This window comes from Castor canadensis, chromosome 18 (genome assembly GCF_047511655.1).
Source record: "Castor canadensis chromosome 18, mCasCan1.hap1v2, whole genome shotgun sequence".
Taxonomy (NCBI): domain Eukaryota; kingdom Metazoa; phylum Chordata; class Mammalia; order Rodentia; family Castoridae; genus Castor; species Castor canadensis.
In genome coordinates, this window is record NC_133403.1 from 47,430,328 (window position 1) to 47,448,810 (window position 18,483).

Here is an 18,483-nt window from a genome sequence, read left to right on the forward strand (position 1 = left end):
AGAAACTAAAGCAGATACCTTAAAGCAACTGAGGCCAATAGGAGAAGGGGACCAGGAACTAGAGAAAAGGTGAGAGCAAAAAGAATTAACCTAGAAGGTAACACCCACGCACAGGAAATCAATGTGAGTCAATGCCCTGTATAGCTATCCTTATCTCAACCAGCAAAACCCCTTGTTCCTTCCTATTATTGCTTATACTCTCTCTACAACAAAATTAGAAATAAGGGCAAAATAGTTTCTGCTGGGTATTGGTGGGGGGGAGAGGGAGGGGGCGGAGTGGGTGGTAAGGGAGGGGGTGGGGCAGGGGGGAGAAATGACCCAAGCCTTGTATGCACATATGAATAATAAAAGTGAAAAAAAAGAAATCATCCCTTGCCCTTGCATTCTCCCAAATGCTACTTAAGATCAGACCGGCCGAGAGAAGCTGCTGAGCCTTTTTCTCTGGGCCAGTCAGCCTGCTTATTAAACTTTTGGACATGAGATAACTCTCCTGAGCCTCCTTTGTGTGCGGTGTGCAGCGTTTTCCTAACAGCAGTTACCTATGTAATGGCCAGAAGCCGTTGTCTGGAAAGTGCTGCTAGAGGCTCGGGGTTCAATACTCAGCGCCACTTAAAATAAATAAATAAATAAAATAAAAAGCAAACTGCAACCAAGAAACTGCCTTGGCTCAGGCCATCTGCTCTTCGGGCCAGAGGTGGAAGGGCCTGAAGCCCTGTCCAATCAGAGGCGCTGGTTGATGACGGTCCAATCAGAAACGCTGCCAGGCGGACAGGGCGGGCTTTCAAACTCTCGCGGGCTTGTCACCGGGTCGCCATCTTGCGAACTTTTTGGCTTCCTCCTCTCGGCTCTTTAAGCCCAGGCGGCATTGCTGCAGTCTCTGTCTCCCAGGGCCCTGCGGGTGCTCTGGAGGTCCACAGGGAAGACGCCGGACACCTGGAGGCCAGGAGATGGTGAGTGTCCGGCTCGGCATCCTGAGACTGGACCCGGCCAGGCGGTCGGCACCGGAGCCGGCAGTGTCCGGAGCAGCCGGGCCCTTCGTCCCCTCTGACCCACGTACTAGGGCTTCCGGGCTTTCTGTCCCATCCCTGTTTGGCGACTGCAGCCTCCGCCCTGGGTCTCGTCGGGCTGCGGGTAGGGGTGGGCCGGCTGCCGGGCCTCTCCCGTCCCTGTCCCTGCTCGGCTACTGCAGCCTCTGGAGCTCTGTCTGTGCACCCAGGCCTCGGTCCCCTCCGCCTCGGGGTGGGGCTGAGTGGCAGCTCGGACGGACCCTCCTTCCCTGTCCGTGTGCAGCGATTTCAGCCCCCTGAAGCCTTCAGTGGGCGGCTCTGTACTACATTGTTGACTCGCCAGTTTGGTATGAATTTCCACTGTGTCTGTGGCGTTTCTGCACGAGAAGAGCTGCTAAATGTAGGGTCCCCAGACTCTCCTCCACCTGAGGGGTCACCCTTTCTCCAGTGAGTTTTCTAAAAGTAGAAGAAGCAGGACCCCCCCCCCCCCAATCCTGAACACTGTCTCCTCAGCCTAGCACTTCCTAGCGCTGGAATAAATTCCTAAAGTTCCAGCTCACTGCTCTCGTTTCTAAACACCATCTTCCCCCTTTCACGACATTGCTATTTGTTCTTCATGCTACATTTCAAATGGACACAGCACTTTGTCATTTTGTTCGCTAGGCAGTGCATGACATTTCTTAAAGAATTCTTCTCTTAGCGAACATTTCACATAAGAAGAAAGCGAGAACTTGACTCCCAGCCCCCACCATCCTGAAAAAATCTTTGTGCCCCTCCTTTTGTCGTCCTTAGCCACAGACACCTAGAATTTCTTGGGTTGAGTGTCCCCTTTGGAAACTTTAGAGGGTGATGTGTACTCATCCCAGCCTCCAGTCTTTTCCTGGTCCTATGTTTAGAGGTGTCTAAAGCCAGGTGCCCACAGCTGTCACGTCTGGTCTCTTGGTGGGTCTAGTGAATAGCAGGTCCTGGCTTTCTCTTCTAGAGAGTAAGTTGAAATGTGGGTGTGGAGCCTCTCAGGGAAAGAGCTGGATGAGTTTGTCTTTTTCTGTATCTGGATTTTTATGGATCACCTCTGGCTCTAACCATTTTCCTTTAAGTAGCATGATTTCATTGTTTGTGACTGAATAATGCTCCACTATGTGTGTAAGCCAGGTTTTCTTTATCCCATCCTGTACTGATAGGCATGTATGCTGAGCCTGTGTCTTTGCTGTTGTGAATAGTACTGCAGTAAACATGGGTATGCAGGTGTCTTGTTTGTATGCTGACTTTATTTCCTTTCGTATACCACTCCTCAGGAGTGGTATAGCTGGGTCATAGTGGTAGTATTTCTAGTTGTTTTGGTGGGGGGAACCCACATAGTGTTTTTAAATAGCTGTTCTATTTCCATTTGTACCAACAGTGTATAATGGTTTCTTTTTTTCCACATCCTCACCACTATTTGTTTTTTGTTTTCTTGATAATAGTCATTATGACTGAGGTGAGATGGAATCTCAATGTACTTATGGTTTGCATTTCCCCCAGGGCTACAGATTTTCAGCATTTTTTCATGTATTTATTGGCCATTTTTACTTTTCCTGCTAAGTGTCCATTCACAGTATTTGCCCATTTTTTGAATGGATGACTTGTTCTTTTGATGTTAAGTGTTTTTGTTTGTTACTGGGGTTTGAAGTCAGGGCCTGGTTGCTAAGGCAGGCACTCTACCACTTGAGCCATTCCACCAGCACTGATGTTAAGTTTTTTGAGTCCTTCATATGTTCTGAATTCTAACTAGCTGTCAGATGAATAGCTCACAAAGACTCCCAACTTTGTAGGTTGTCTGTTAATTCTGTTGATTGTTTCCTTTGCTGTACAGAACCTTATTAACTTGACATGTTCCCATTTGTCAATTCTCGCTCTTGTTTCTTGGCCTATTGGAGTCCTTTCAAGAAATTGTTGGGTATGCTAGTACCTTAAAGAATTTCCCTATGTTTTCCTCTACAAGTATCAAATGTTCATCTTTTACATTAAGATTTTGATGTGTTTTGAGTTGATTTTGTACTGGGTGAGAAATAGGAGTCTGCTTATAGTGTTGTGTATGTTAATTTTCAGTCTTCCCAGCACCATTGGTTGAAGAGGCCGTCTTTTCTGCAGCTTATGTTTTTGGCACCCTTGCTGAGAGTCATTTACCATAGCCACATAGGCTTATTTCTGAGCTCTTTATTCTATCCCATTGGTCTGTGTGTCTGTCAGTACCATGCTGGTTTTGTTACTGTGGCTCTGTACTATGTTTTGAAATCAGATACTGTGATGCCTTCACTATAGCTCTTTTTGGTCAGGGTTGCTTTGTCTATTTGAGGTCTTTTGTGTTCACATAAGAATTGTAGACTTTGAAGTGTTTGTAGAGTATCATTGGTATTTTGATGGGTGTGTAGATTGTTTTCAGTTGTATTGACAATATTCTGCCAAACATGAACATGGGAGTTCTTTGTATCTTCTAGTGTCTCTTTCAATTTATTTCTTCATTTTAAAAATAATTTGCAGTGTAGCGATCTTTGACCTTCTTTGGTTTATTCCTAGGTTTTTTATTATACTGGTATGGAATTGCATCAGTTAAGCTACTGATTTTTCTATGTTGATTTTGTGTACTAGTATTTTGCTGAAACTGCTTATCAGGTTTAAGAGTCTTAGCTGTGCAGTGGTGGCTCACACGTGTAATTGCCGGTACTTGGGAGACTGAGATTGGAAAGATCCAGTTTTGAGACTCCAGCTCCAAAATAAGCAGAGGAAAATGGACTGGAGGTGTGGCTCAAGCAGCAGAATGCCTGCTTTGCAAGCGTGAAGCCCTGAGTTCAAACCTGAGTCCCACTTCTTTCTTCCCAAAATAAAATCTTTGGGTGAGGTCTGTTAGATTTTCTAGATAAAAGAATTATGTCTTCTGCACACATGGATAATTTGTCTTGCTCCTTTCTTTGCTTGAGACCCTTTTTATTTCTCTTGCCAAGTTGCTCTGGCTAAAAATTCAAAAGATGCATCAAATAAGAGGGCGCCTTTGTCCCTGATGTTAGAGGAAATACGTTTAGTTTTTCTCCATCCCGTGTGATGTTGGCTATGGGTTTGTCATATATAGACTTTATTATGTTGAGGTATACTCTTTCTATACTTAATTAATTCAGGGCTTTTTATCAGGAAGGAATGTTGAATTTTATCAAAGTCTTTTTCCAGTACCTTTTTTTTTCTTTTTTTGAGACAGGGTCTCACTATGTAGGCCAGGCCAGCCTGACACCTGAAATCTTCCTGCCTCAGCTTCCTGAGTGCTGCCATTACAGATGTTCACCACTATCTACAGGTTCCATTACTCTTTTCAGTTATGAAGACTGCTCTGAACATTGTCTCAGTAGGTACACCTTGTATTGGCCTCTAGGCTTCTTTTGTATGACTTCTAGGTCAGGGATACTTGGATAAAACTCAGTCTCTACCATATAGTAGATGGTTGACAAAATCATAAAAGTAAAAATATTGTTATTCTCACAGATTATTTTCAGTTTTATGCAGTAATCTGTTTAGAGTGATACCTAGTATAGTTGAAATGACCAAAAAAGGAGTGCTGTTATGCATGCTATTTATAATAAAATGTAAAGTCTTTAAAACTTTTTCAATTTATATTCATGAATCAATGCATTTTCCCCTAGTGTTCCACATAATGACTGTTCAAGAGTGCCTCTTGGCATCAGTAGTGAGCCTCTACATAGTGAGGAACTGAGGCCCCAGCACAGAACTAAAGGAACGGATTCTGCATTTTAATAAGATCTCTAATTCATGGTTGTACACAGTACGATTTGAAAGTACCTTTCTCACTCACCATGACTTTCTTATCTGAGAAAAAAAATGTATCTTCTAAAATATGAACATAGCACTTAAAATGTATATTCTTGATCCCTTAATTTAACATTTTGTATTTCATAAAAGTTTATTACTGGGCTGGGGATGTAGCTCAGTGATACATGTTTGCCTAGCATGGTCCTGGGTTTGAGCTCCACCACAGCAAAACAAAATAAATGTGTAACATCTACAAAGGTTTTGTGGATCTTATGTCATCTTCTTTCCTCAGAGGTAGCTAGTACATTAGAGAACATCACTGTATTAAAAAAAGTATCTTACTGAATAATTAAGATTATTCACCTATGTCAGAACCAGTTCTCCAACCTTTCCCATTTTGGGTAGAGTAAGAACTCTGTCAGGGCTGGCAGAGTGGCTTAACAAGTGTGAAACTCTGAGTTCAAACCCTAGTACTTGAAAAAAAAAAATTCTGTCAATGACAAATGGTCAATGTCCTATTGAATTGTTTGTTTTTATTTCAGGAACTGTTGACATTCAGGGATGTGGCTGTTGATTTCTCTCAAGAGGAGTGGGAATGCCTAGAACCTGCTCAGCAGAATTTATATAGTGACGTGATGTTAGAGAACTACAGGAACCTGGTGTCCCTGGGTATGGATAGTTTCCCTACAGAATTCTGAATTCTCACTGCCAACCTTTAATTTCCTTCCTTTGAGGAATATCTCTCAGAGCATGTACTTTGCATGACTGAGTTTCATATTGCTGTCTGTAGGAAAAAATTTTGGGTATTTGTGGATATAGATAATGAAACATTCATGGTTTTCTTTTTTTAGTCATCCCCTTTCTTGAGATACACCTTTTACTTTAGTGGTAATTATAGAATTCAGTGGTCTGAAAGATTGCCGTTTACTTCTTAAAAGCCTAATTTATCCCCTTTAGGTTTGGTTTGGTACTGGGCGGAAGTGGAGTTCAGGATCTGCAAATTAAAAATGCTTCTGAAGAATTCTAATGAGTCTGTTAGGGAACAACTATTGACATAGTAATTTTCTAGACTATATTATGTCAGTACTGAGCACAGTCATGAGAAAGAAACGTAGTAGTTACTGTGTGACTTCCAAACAAATCTCATGTTCTATTTTTCAATAAACAGGTCTTGCTGTCTTTAAGCCGAACCTGGTTACCTTTTTGGAACAGAGAAAAGAACCTTGGAACTTGCTGCGACAAGAGACAGGAACCATATGCCCAGGTTGGTAGGAATGAATGAGGCAGAGGACATAGGTGAGAGGTCCAGAGGTCTAGGGCCAACTCTTGAAATGTGGATTGAGAAGCACAGTTCCAGTGGAGATGACTTTTCAGAAGCCTAGGTTTATTTCTCTTGCTGTCACAGAAGGACATCTCCTGCTGTATATTTATCATGCCTTTCAAACCTCTAAGCCTTCTCCTTCTCTCCGGTCATCTCCTCACACATTCACAGTTACAGCCAAATTCCTCCCTTTTCCCTCCATGGTCAGTATGATCTGATTGCTCTTCCATTGCTCTTGGGGACCCCAGAAAATCTGTGCCCATTTCTAAAAATCTCTGTTTTAGACCACTGTGATATGTTAATAACATCAGAGTTTTGCTCAGTTTACTTTTGAAAATTGTTTCATCACAGCTGTTAATGAATGGTTATAAGTTTTCTGTGAAGTTGGTCTGTCAGTGATTCCCAGTGCTTACTATGTGGATATGTGATCACAGCTCGAAGTTGTAGTTATCTAAAAGGATTTAAAGGAATAGTGCAAGTATTTTCTTGGGTTAAAATTTCTCTTGTTTTGCGATTCCTTTCTCTCTCTCTCTCTTTTTTATTTTTTACAGTGTATTCTATATTTTTTACATTAGGTTCCCTGACATCAGTTAATATAGTTTTTAGTTTTAGTTTTTAACATAGGTTAAAAAGTATATTATTGGATGTCAAATTTCATCCAAGGTGCTCTACCACTAAAGCCACTCCACCACCCCTGTTTTTGTTTTAAAGTGTATTTTATATAACATAAGTAGTGCTACCCTGGTTTCTTTTGGTCATTTATTTCATGTAATATCCTTTCCCTTCTTTCACTTTCAGCCTATCTGCATTCTGAGATCTTGAAAGAGTCTCCTGTAGATAGCATGTCATTGGATTTTTTTCTTTTTTTGGCTGAATCCTATCAGCTAATTTATGTGTTTTGATTGGGGATTAAATACAAATTTATTTATATTGCAAGAAATTACTGAAAAGGAAGAACTTAACTATTGCCATTTTATAAATTGCTTTCTGCATATCTTATAGTTGTTTTTCTTCTAATTAAGGAACTTCTTTTCTTAATTGCTTTATTTTGTGTGTCATTGATTTTTTTATGGCGGCATGCTATGATTGTTTTCCTTTTTCCTCTGTTTATCTTCTGTAAATCTCTTTCCACTTACTGGCGATTTTAGAAAAACACTTTAAGCTTACAACACTGTATTTTAAATTGGTAACAAATTAACTTCAACTGCCTATAAAGATTCTTTGTCTTTATGTGTCTCCTCAATGTCTGTTACTGATACCACAGCTGTTTTTATATTGTCTGTCCTTTAACACATTCATGGTTATTTTTATGCTTCTATCTTTCAAATTCTATAGCAAAATTGAAAGTGCTGAATGCACTTGTGTTGCAGTACTATGGAATTCTATGTGTGTATTTGTTTTTCCGTGACTGCTTTAAAATTCATTATGAAAAAAAAAATTCATTATGATATGTATTGCTCTGCCACAGTATTTTAGTTTTCACTAGAAAGGACTCTATTTAACATTTCTGGTAGGGCCGGTTTAGTGGTAATAAACTTTTTGAGCATTTGTATATCTTTAAAGTATTTTTTTCTTCACTTTCAGGACAGTTTTGTTGGATTTGTTATTATTGGTTGGGATTGTTTGTTCTTTCTACATTTTGTATTCTCCAGCATTTTTCTAGATTTTAGGTTTTTGCTGAGGAATTTGTTGCTATTCATAAAAGAGCACCCTTAAAATTGACACATCCGTTTTCTCTTGCTGCTCATAGATTCTCTTTGTAATTTTTAAGTATTTGATTAAGATGTGCCGCTTTTTGTGTTTTGGTATTTGTATTTTTTGGACATACAATTATCTTCTTGAATTTTGATGTCAGTTTCCTTCCTTATATTTCTAATTTCTCACTGAATTCCCATGTTTTTTATTGAGACAAGGTCTCACTATGTAGTTCAGGTTTGTCTTGAACCCACTGTCTAGCTTTGGCTGGTCTCTAGCTCCTCCTGCTTCTGCTTCCTGAGTGCTGGAATAAAGAGCATGTGGCACCATGTTCGTCTTTTTTTTTTTTTTGTTTGTTCTGGGATATGAACTTGGCTTCATGCTTGCTTGGCAGGTGCTCTACTCCAGCGTTACTCCACCAGCCCTTTTTTGTGTTGGGTATTTTCAAGATATGGTCTCTCAAAATATTTGCCTGTGCTGGCTTTGTACCTCCAAAGTAGTAGGATTCCAGGCGTGAGTCACGGGCACTGGGTTCATGTAATTTTTTTTTTTTTTAATTCTTCAGCCACATGGTTTATGCTTCTTTCTACTCATAGTTTTTAACTTTTTACTGATATTCTCAGTTTTTTAATTTCGTTTACTTGTTTAGCCATTAGACATCTTTCAAATGGTAATTTTGAGTTTTTAGGTGATTCAAAAATACCATGTTCTTAATGGTCAATTTCTAGTGTTTCTTTTGCACATTTGATTGATCCATGGTTCCCTTTTCCTTTGCATGCTGTGTTAAATTCGTTTATTTACAAACCTGCCAACAGCAGGTTCATATGATTATATGAACTGTGGAAATTACTACATTTCCATAAAAAAACTAGACATAGAATGACCATAGGATTCATCAGTTTCACTACTGAACATAATAGTGAAAGAAACTAAATCAGTGCATTGAAGAGACATTTCCACTTCCATGTTCAGTTCAGCATTGTTTACAATGGCCAAAAGATAGAATCAATTTAAGCAGCCCTCCATGGCTGAATGAAAGAAAACATATGGTGTGTATATATATATGTACACAACACAGTACTATTCAGCTATACAAAAGAGAATGTATTGCAATTTAAAGTAATATCAGCAAGCATGCGGGACTTTACATTAAGTATAATAAGCCAGACACAGAAAATTGACTATTGCATGATTTAATTTCACTCACAGAATCTGAAATAATTAGACTCAGAAATGTAGAGAGTAAAATGGTTTACCTGATTACCAGCCACTGTGCCTGTTGGAGTTAGGGTGATGTTGGTAAATGGTGACAAAACTTTAGTTTAACAGTCATAATAATGCTAAGAGTTCTGTGCAACATGGCAACTGTAGTCAATAATGTGCTCTCAACAGATGCTAAAAGAATGGATATAAAGTGTTGTAAACTCCAAACTGATATTTATGTGAAATAATTCCTGTGTCAATTAGCTAGATTTAGTCATTGATGTACATGGTAATTAAGTGCAATTTGTCAATGAAGTCAATAATGATAAAAAAAAAATGCAGTCATTCATCCTATTCTCTATGGGTTGGCAATTAACCATGCTTATAATTGTTGGAGGCTCTTAGATATGTTTTCAGGATGTGTCTTCTATGGATTTTTTTCAGTTAAAAAGGCTTGCCCACCACGCTAAGATTCCACCTCACCCCTCTTAGAATAGCCATCATCAGCAACACCACCAACAACAGGTGTTAGCGAGGATGCGGGGAAAAAGGAACCCTCATACACTGTTGGTGGGAATGTAAACTAGTACAACCACTCTGGAAAATATTTGGAGGCTACTTAAAAAGCTAGACATTGATCTACCATTTGATCCAGCAATACCACTCTTGGGGATATACCCAAAAGACTGTGACACAGGTTACTCCAGAGGCACCTGCACACCCATGTTTATTGCGGCACTATTCACAATAGCCAAGTTATGGAAACAGCCAAGATGCCCCACCACTGACGAATGGATTAAGAAAATGTGGTATCTATACACAATGGAATTCTATGCAGCCATGAAGAAGAACGAAATGTTATCATTCGCTGGTAAATGGATGGAATTGCAGAACATCATTCTGAGTGAGGTTAGCCTGGCCCAAAAGACCAAAAATCATATGTTCTCCCTCATATGTGGACATTAGATCAAGGGCAAACACAACAATGGGATTGGACTTTGAGCACATGATAAAAGCGAGAGCACACAAGGGAGGGGTGAGGATAGGTAAGACATCTAAAAAATTAGCTAGTATTTGTTGCCCTTAACGCAGAGAAACTAAAGCAGATACCTTAAAAGCAACTGAGGCCAATAGGAAAAGGGGACCAGGAACTAGAGAAAAGGTTAGATCAAATAGAATTAACATAGAAGGTAACACACACACACACACACACACACAGGAAATCAATGTGAGTCAATGCCCTGTATAGCTATCCTTATCTCAACCAGCAGAAACCCTTGTTCCTTCCTATTATTGCTTATACTCTCTCTACAACAAAATTAGAAATAAGGGCAAAATTGTTTCTGCTGGGTATTGAGGGGGTTGGGGGGGAGAGGGAGGGGGCGGAGTGGGTGTTAAGGGAGGGGGTGGGGGCTGGGGGGGGAGAAATGACCCAAGCCTTGTATGCACATATGAATAATAAAGGAAAAAAAAGGCTTGCCCATATTTCTTCTTAAGAACACATAGGCTCTCTGTATCGGGTACTGTTGTTTCTTTGGTACAGTAATAAACATTAACTGTTGATATCCGTTGGGCCACTTTCTCATCCACAATATAACCTGTTATCTCTAGGACTGTGTCAGTATAGACAGAAACCTGTGTTTAGTTAGCTCCTCAAGGAAGCTAGAAATGTGTACACGTGTTTCACTGTCTTGTCTCCTGAGGAAGAAAGTCGGGGGAGGGGATGTTGGAGGTTTTTTCCTAATTACACAATGTTGTATTGGGGAGGAGGAAGGACTGTGGTTTACAAAAATAACATTTTCCTTCCCTAACTGTGTGACTGCTTAGTGGTGTGCTTATCTGTGGTGTTGTGATGCACAGATGTCTTTTTAAGTTCTCACAGATCAATTTGTTCAGCATGTTGTTAAGTTCACATACCTGTGGAGTAATGAGGGCCTTGGGTTTACTATCCTGCTGATGTCACCAGCTTGTTATAATGTGATACATTTAGAGAGTATATTCACCTGGGATAATTTGTTATTTTTATTTCTTTCAGTTATATCGTCCCATAACAGCCGAGACTTTTCATCAGAGCATAATATAACATGTTCATTTCAAAAACTAATAAATGGAAGACATGGAAATTGTGGCCTTGACAATTTTCACCCAAGCAAGGCATGGGAAAGTGGGGATGAGAGTGAAGGTCAGGAAGCTTTGTATGGTGGACATCACCAGTGTGTGACAACTAATAGCAAGAACTTCACTGTCAACAGAGATCAAGAACATGAACCGTCTCAGGAAAAATCTCGATTCATGCCAGTTACTTTTCAAGAGCCATCTGTTTCTATAAGTAAACATCCACAGCAATTTTTGAAACATGCCTTTCTCCTGAAAGGAAATTTGGAAAATATGGAAAGGGGTCTAGCCCATGCTTCAGTTAATGACTTGAACAATTTCAAGTGTAGCACTTGGTTAAACATTAACTCAGGCATTTCTTTAGAGAAGATATTTCAAAATGAAGAACAAGTGTCTAAATGTGACCAATTTGAGAGTTCCTTTACACAAAGTTCTTCATTCTGTAATCAAGCAATTCCTTCTTGTGACAAAGCATACAATTTTAATGGGAAGCTCTCTTCTTACCCATTATTGCTGAATCAAAAATCAGATACAAATATTTGGAAAGTACACGACATAAGTAATGAAACTAGGCAGATATTTAACCAGGGCTGTGTAATAAAGAATTACCAGGATATTTATATTGGTGATAAAATTTATGAATGCAATGAACATCATAAAAACTTCAACCTTGGCTTGGATCCTAATAATCATCAGTGTGTTTGTTTTCCAAAGAACCTTTACAGAGGTAAAAAATATGAAAAAGTCTTGAATCAGTGCTCAAGACTTGTTATCCATCAAAGTCCTCGTATTCAAGGCAAGCCTTACAAATGTAAAGAATGTGGCAAAGTCTTTGTGAAGTGTTCAAATCTTAGACAACATCAGAGAATTCATACTGGAGAGAAACCATACAAATGTAATGAATGTGGCTTATCTTTTACTCAACGCTCAAACCTTGTTCAGCATCAGAGAGTTCATACTGGAGAGAAACCCTACAAATGTAATGAATGTGGCCTATCCTTTAATCAAAGCTCGAACCTTGTTCAGCATCACAGAGTTCATACTGGAGAGAAACCCTACAAATGTAATGAATGTGGTAAAGCCTTTAAGAGTTGCTCACACCTTACTGTACACCAGAGAATTCATACTGGAGAGAAACCATACAAATGTAAAGAATGTGGCAAAGCCTTTATTGATTGTTCAACCTTTGCCTACCACCAGCTAATTCATACTGGAGAAAAACCTTTCAAATGTAAAGAATGTGGCAGGGCCTTTACCAAGTGTTCAAATCTCAGACAACATCAGAGAGTTCATACTGGAGAGAAGCCCTATAAGTGTAAAGAATGTGGCAAAACCTTTACTACGTGTTCAAGCCTTAGGCAACATCACATAATTCATACTGGAGAGAAACCCTACAAATGTACAGAATGTGGCAAAGCTTTTAACAAATGTTCAAGCCTTAGAAAACATCACAGAATCCATACTGGGGCGAAACTAAAGAATCTATAGATCAAGTTATGGAGATTTGATATCTTAACAATGATTATATTGCTGAGGAACAGGGCATTTTTTGGCATTCATTTGTCTTCATTTCTCTCATCCATGCTTTAAAGTTTTGTGAATTTTAGATCCTCACTGGTGGGTTTTCTGAATTTTAGGTCCTCCTTACTGGTGTGTACTCTGCACATTTCTGAGTTCATACTGGGTATTACATGGAGAGATAGAGTGTTCCAGAGAAAGCTTGATTTTATAATAAAACAGCTCTCTTGATAAAGCATTCATCCATTAATTGATGAATGAATTAACTTCATTCATAAGGGTAGAACTCTCATGTGCTAATCAGTTCCCAGAGGTCTCCCTCATATACTATTAGCATATGACTTTTAGATTAAGTTTCTTCTCCTGGCCAGTGTGAGCAGGTCTCTTGACCTAACTGGGAGTGATTGGGGATTGAGAAAAAAAGACAAAGACAGACATGTAGAAAAGCTTGGGGTCAGGTGGGTCTGGCACACATGATGAGAGATGTCGGCGACCCCCTCCGCCTTCAAGTGTGTTTATTTATACAGTAAGCATGAGAAAGAAGGGTGAAGTGCAGGTCGAGTTCTCATGGGTCCAATTGCGTAGGTGGCAGGAACAGTGCAGCTGTGGTATGTTGTTATTTACTGCAGACTATCCTGACTACTTCAGCATGTCCTGTTCCTGCAAGGCAGCCTTGCTGAACCTTGACTCCTCTTGGCTGGGTCCGTTCTTATCAGCCAAGGGGCCCTTGGACAGAGCTGTGCTCATGCCAGGGTCTGTCTCCACTGCCTCAGTCTCCCTACTTGCAAGGCAGCCTTGCTGAACCTTGCTCACCTGCTTTGTGCCAGGGCTTTGCCTTCTCAGCACAAAGGACTCTGACACGGCCTTGCTCATGTCAAAGTTTCTTCTCAGTCTATTTAGTTACTGGTCTCCCACAGTTTCTAACACATGAATCCAAACCATAGCAGCATACTTTCAGGTTGAGGCACAGGATGGTGGGCTCTTTCAGTTTGTCCAGAACTATGGTCTGGAATATTAACTTTGAATTTCAGAAGTTCTTTATGATGTCAGGATGGTGATCACCAATGGTAAATGGTGGGGTAGCACCCTGTGCCTGTATACACATTGTCCACTACATGGTGCTGTGTGCATTGGGAGGTCTGGAACTTCTCAGAAGCAGCCTTAGGGAAACACCTTGGTATCATTGTTTTGGTGAGGGAAAAAGCCTCCCATCTGCCACCCAAGAGCTGAGTAAGGGACTTTGCTGTGTTCCTCATTTTTTTAAAGTAATATTTTAAAGTATTTTATTAGCATATATTAGTTGTACAGGTGTGATTTATTGTGACATTTCCTTATATGGTTACAATGTACCTTGATTAGGTTCACCACTACCATCTCTCTACTTCATCCCCCTCTTCCTCTGCTTAAAATGATTGCAATAGGTTTTCATTTTCTATTTCATGTACATTTATAAAATTCATCAACCATATTCACCCTACCTTATCCTCTCTCTTCACCGCCCCCCCCCCCACAAGTACCCACCTCCTCAACAGGACCTGTTTTACCATCTTGTCTTTCATTTTAAGTCCATATTCATTGTTCAGATGGTTTCACAATGATGTTTTAGGTGTGAATATACTTTAATCAGATTAATCCCGTTTATTACTCTCGTTTGTCCTTCCCCCCACCTCTTACTATTCAACAGCTTTCAGTACATTTCATTACATCTTCCTACACAGATACAATATATTTTGATATTGTTATCATTCTCACCCTCTCTCTTCTCCCCCAGGTCCCATCGAGTCATCCCACTTTTGTAACCATGTCCTCTATATAAATGTGTTTATGGTTATGGTCATGTTTGCATTTGAGTATATATTTATCATTTTAATCTACCTTCCACATATGAGAGAAAACGTGACCTTTTCTTTCTGAACCTGGCTTAACATATTCTCCAGTTCTATCCTTTTACCTGCAAACCACAAAATTTCATTCCTTATGAGAAATACTTTATTGTGTATATATACTATATTTTCTTAATTCATTCATCAGTTGTAGGGCATCTGGACTGTTTCCATAGCTTGGCTGTTGTGAATAGTGGTGCAGTAAACCATGGGTGTGCAAGTATCTCTGTTATATCCCAACTTACATTCTTTTGGGTATATGCCCAGGAGTGGTACCACTAGATTGAGTGGTAGTTCTATTTTTAGTTTTTTTCAAAGAATCTTCACACTGCTTTGCATAGTTAATGTAAAAAATTTACTTTCCCACCAATAGTGTTTATGAGTTTCTGTTTCTGTGCATCTTCACAAATGTTTGTGTTCTTAAAGGTAGCCATTGTAACTGGAGTGAGATGAACTCTTCATGTAATTTTGAATTGCATTCCTTTTGTGGCCAGGAAAGTTGAGTACTTCTTCATGTATCTATCTGCCATGTTTACCTCTTCCTTTGAAAATTTTGTATTCAGTTCATGCACCCATTTCTTCAACATGTTGATTCTTTAGGAGTTTAGTTTTATGAGCTCCCTATAGATTCTGGTTATGTGTCTCTGATCAGATGAATAGCTGGCAAAGATTTTCTCCAAATCTGTAGGCTGTCTTATGTGTCTATTGTAGAAGCCATATTGAATAAGAGTGGGGAGAATGTACACCCTTGTCTCATTCCTGACTTTAGTGGCAATGTTTTTCTACATTTAATATAATGTTAGCTGTAAGTTTGTCATTATAGCCTTTGCTGTGTTGAAGTACATTCCTTTGATTCCTAGTTTCTTCAGTGATTTTATCATGAAGGTATGTTGAATTTTCTCAAAGGGTTTTTCTTCATCTATTGAGATGGACATGTGATTTTTGCCCTTTCTATATGCTGTATTTAATTTACTGATTTGCATACGGTGAATCACTATTAGGTTATTTTTTGAGATCTGTTTTTTTTTTTAATGTAGACATTTGTATCTGTAAACTTTCCTTTTAGTACTTCTTTTGCTGTGTCTGATAGGTTCTTGCAGGTTGCTTTTTCATTTTCATTAGATTCTAGGAACTTTTTTATTTCTACCTTGTCAATATTTTAAAAATACACTTCCTAACCTAGTCTGTTTTTCATTGAGATGATTGTTAGATAATTTTTCATGATAATCTTAAATGATTTTTGGTTAACCTCTGCTTAATAGTATGTCTGGGTCCTGGGATTCCTAGAATGCACCGGGTCATGAGTTCAATTCATAGAACCAGACACAAAAAGATTTTACACTCTCTTCTCTCTCTCTCTCTCATTTTCTCTCTCTCAGACCTTTTATAAGGTTTGGGTGAGGTTTTTGTAAGTATATCTTTCCAAGTTGGAAATGTTTGATACTGTCTATTAAAGTCAGGCTTATGAATGGAAACAAAGTAGATAGAAGGACTCTTTGAATTTAATGATCTAGTCACAATTTGCCATCTTTTAAAGAAGTCACTGTAGAAAATGTCTGGCCATGAGTTGAAAGAGTTTAAATGAAATTTTTTTTCTGTATTCTAAAGTGACCTGTATTTGGCGAGCAAATCCAGTGCTTTTTGTCCTGGCTGCTTTACACTATCTTTCTGTCTGCCTTTATACCATAGCCATCCATGAATGAGTGTACTGTTTGTGCCTTATACTCAAGCATTTTGTATTGTCTTGTGGAGTGTAGAAGTTCTAATAACTTTGCCATGTTATTTTTACATTTGCAATTTACTAATGGTAAATGATATTGAGATGATCTTGGATGTTTATTTCTTAGACACAGTATAAGAAAAAAATACATATAGGCTTACAAATGTTATTTTTACCTAAAACGTGCAAAAGCGTCTTGATTTGTATGTTTGCGTTATTTAAGTTTTGCTTCACAAATGCTCTTATTGCAAATGATTGGTTAGCAGCGTTAAGTAAGTTACATAAAGAATTAGACAGCAGATTTTTAAAGAATGTAACAAAATTGTAGAGATTTATATTTATACAGAAATTGTGAAGACAGCATGAAGCTACCCATGTACCTGCATTCTGCTCTCCTCTCACTGACATCTCTAGCAGAGATGTTACTGATGTGTTAACTATGACATTTTCAAAACTGATAAGTTTTGAAATTCCCTCATTTCTACCTATTAATGTTGCAGGAACTCACGCAGGACTCCAGACACAGTGAGTCGTCATGTCTCACATGGGCTGTCCTGGTGGTGACAATCTCTTGACCTTGCCAGATTTAGTGACCTTGATTTTGCTGCAGACATATCAGGTATTTTGTAGATTGTGCTCTATTATGATTCACTTGGTGTTTTTCTCATCTCACAAGGATGAGGGGCTGTTCTGTCTTCATGTCCTCTAGGTGAATTACCATGTTAATGTCAACAGTGATCACCTGGCTGATTTCTCACTGAGTCTATATTTTCCTGTGTGTACACTGTTTTTTAAGAAGTCATTATGCAGAATCCAATAAGGAGTTGGGAGTTGGGCCCATCTCCTTAAGTGCTGAGGGTTGAAACCAATTATCTGGAATTTTTTTTTTTTTAGGACTGGAGCTTGAACGCAGGACATTTACCTTGAGCCACTCTGCCAGTCCTTGTTTTGTGATGGGTTTTTTTTGAGATACGGTTTTGCAAACTATACCAGGTCTGACACCAATCTGCAATCCTCCTCATTGCTGCCTCCTGAGTAGCTAGGATTACAGGTGTGAGCAACCGATGCCCCTCAATTATCTGGAATTCTTAAGGCTAGGGTTTGGGTTAGGAGGAGGGTTAAGGTTAGGGTCAAGCTGGGTTAGGATTAGGAGTTAGGATTAGGGGTTTGGGTAGGGGTTAGGGGTTAGGTTCGGGTTGGGGTTAAGGTTAGGTGTTGGGGTTAAGAGGTTGAGGTCAGGTCAGTCCCCTGGTGGTAGCGTTGGCTGCACCGATCAGGTCGCACACTCCACTCGAATCCAGGCGTCAGGGCCTTGTGGACGTGTGCGTGCTTGTTGGGGCAACAGACTGTAGTACCGTTTACCAGACCGCGCATGCCTCCCCCCACATTTTTGTCAAATTTCTACAGGCCTTCCCGGGTTTTACAGGGCTCTTCACCAATCACCGCTGTCACTAAGCCACTGTTAGCCTCCCGGTCTCCCTGGCAATCCACTGCAAGGAAGCGCCCCTCCTCTGCAGAGAGGCTCATCCTGGTGCTTTCTGGGAGAGCGTCTCCATGGTAACCAGGTGAACACATTGCTGTCTCTAGGTCAACAATGCGACCTGAGTAGGAATGAGGGCAGGTGGAATGAGGGCATGGCAAGGGGACTGCGACAAAGATGTCTGGCGAGATAGGCAGTGACAAGAGAGATATAGAGATCAAGAACAGAGACAAGAGACCCAGAGACTTTGAGGGCAGTGAGGAGAGGCAGTGAAAGGAAGCCAAGAGACACAGTGATGCGGGTCTGGGTGAATGAAAGATGGAATTCACTTCTCATTAGGGTCAGAGAGTCAGGGCCGGGGAAACCTGTATTTCAGAACAGTCAGCGAGAGGGAGAGAGATGAGAAAGAGATGGAGATGAAAAGAGAGACAAGGAGGGAACCCTCGAGACTTTGGAGGAGGACTGAAATACAAAGGTAAGGAAGAAAGGGGCAGAAATTAGAGATACAGTAATTGATAGTTTTCAAAGGCTGGGTGAAAAATGAAGAGAGGGACAGTTGGGGGAAGAAGATGTTTTAGGGAAAGTTATCTAAAACTTGACAATGAGACAGAAGAATGGGTGGGAGCCCTAGCATAGTCTAGTAAACCCTCTTTAGGACACCTAAACACAGCAACTTTTAGCCTTAACCACCTGTGACTGAAGTCCAGGCGCAACTAAGTTTGATTGGAGGCTAATTTAGGAAAGAT

The 18,483-nt window shown here is 39.9% G+C and overlaps 1 protein-coding gene across 2 annotated transcripts; it reads left to right on the forward strand.

Annotated features, from left to right (window-relative positions):
- The first annotated feature begins 781 nt into the window (after positions 1 to 781).
- Positions 782 to 16,751, forward strand: LOC109692590 (uncharacterized). 2 transcript variants are annotated; one of them, XM_020173281.2, is made up of 5 exons: positions 782 to 950; positions 4,237 to 4,380; positions 5,345 to 5,471; positions 5,971 to 6,066; positions 11,057 to 16,751. In XM_020173281.2, the coding sequence occupies exons 2-5, from the start codon at positions 4,354 to 4,356 to the stop codon at positions 12,622 to 12,624; spliced, it is 1,818 nt and encodes a 605-aa protein (XP_020028870.2). In that variant the 5' UTR covers positions 782 to 950; positions 4,237 to 4,353; the 3' UTR covers positions 12,625 to 16,751. The 2 variants fall into 2 exon arrangements, with proteins under 2 accessions (XP_020028870.2, XP_073917069.1); XM_074060968.1 differs by lacking the exon at positions 4,237 to 4,380 and having other exon boundaries at positions 783 to 950.
- Positions 16,752 to 18,483: the final 1,732 nt, after the last annotated feature.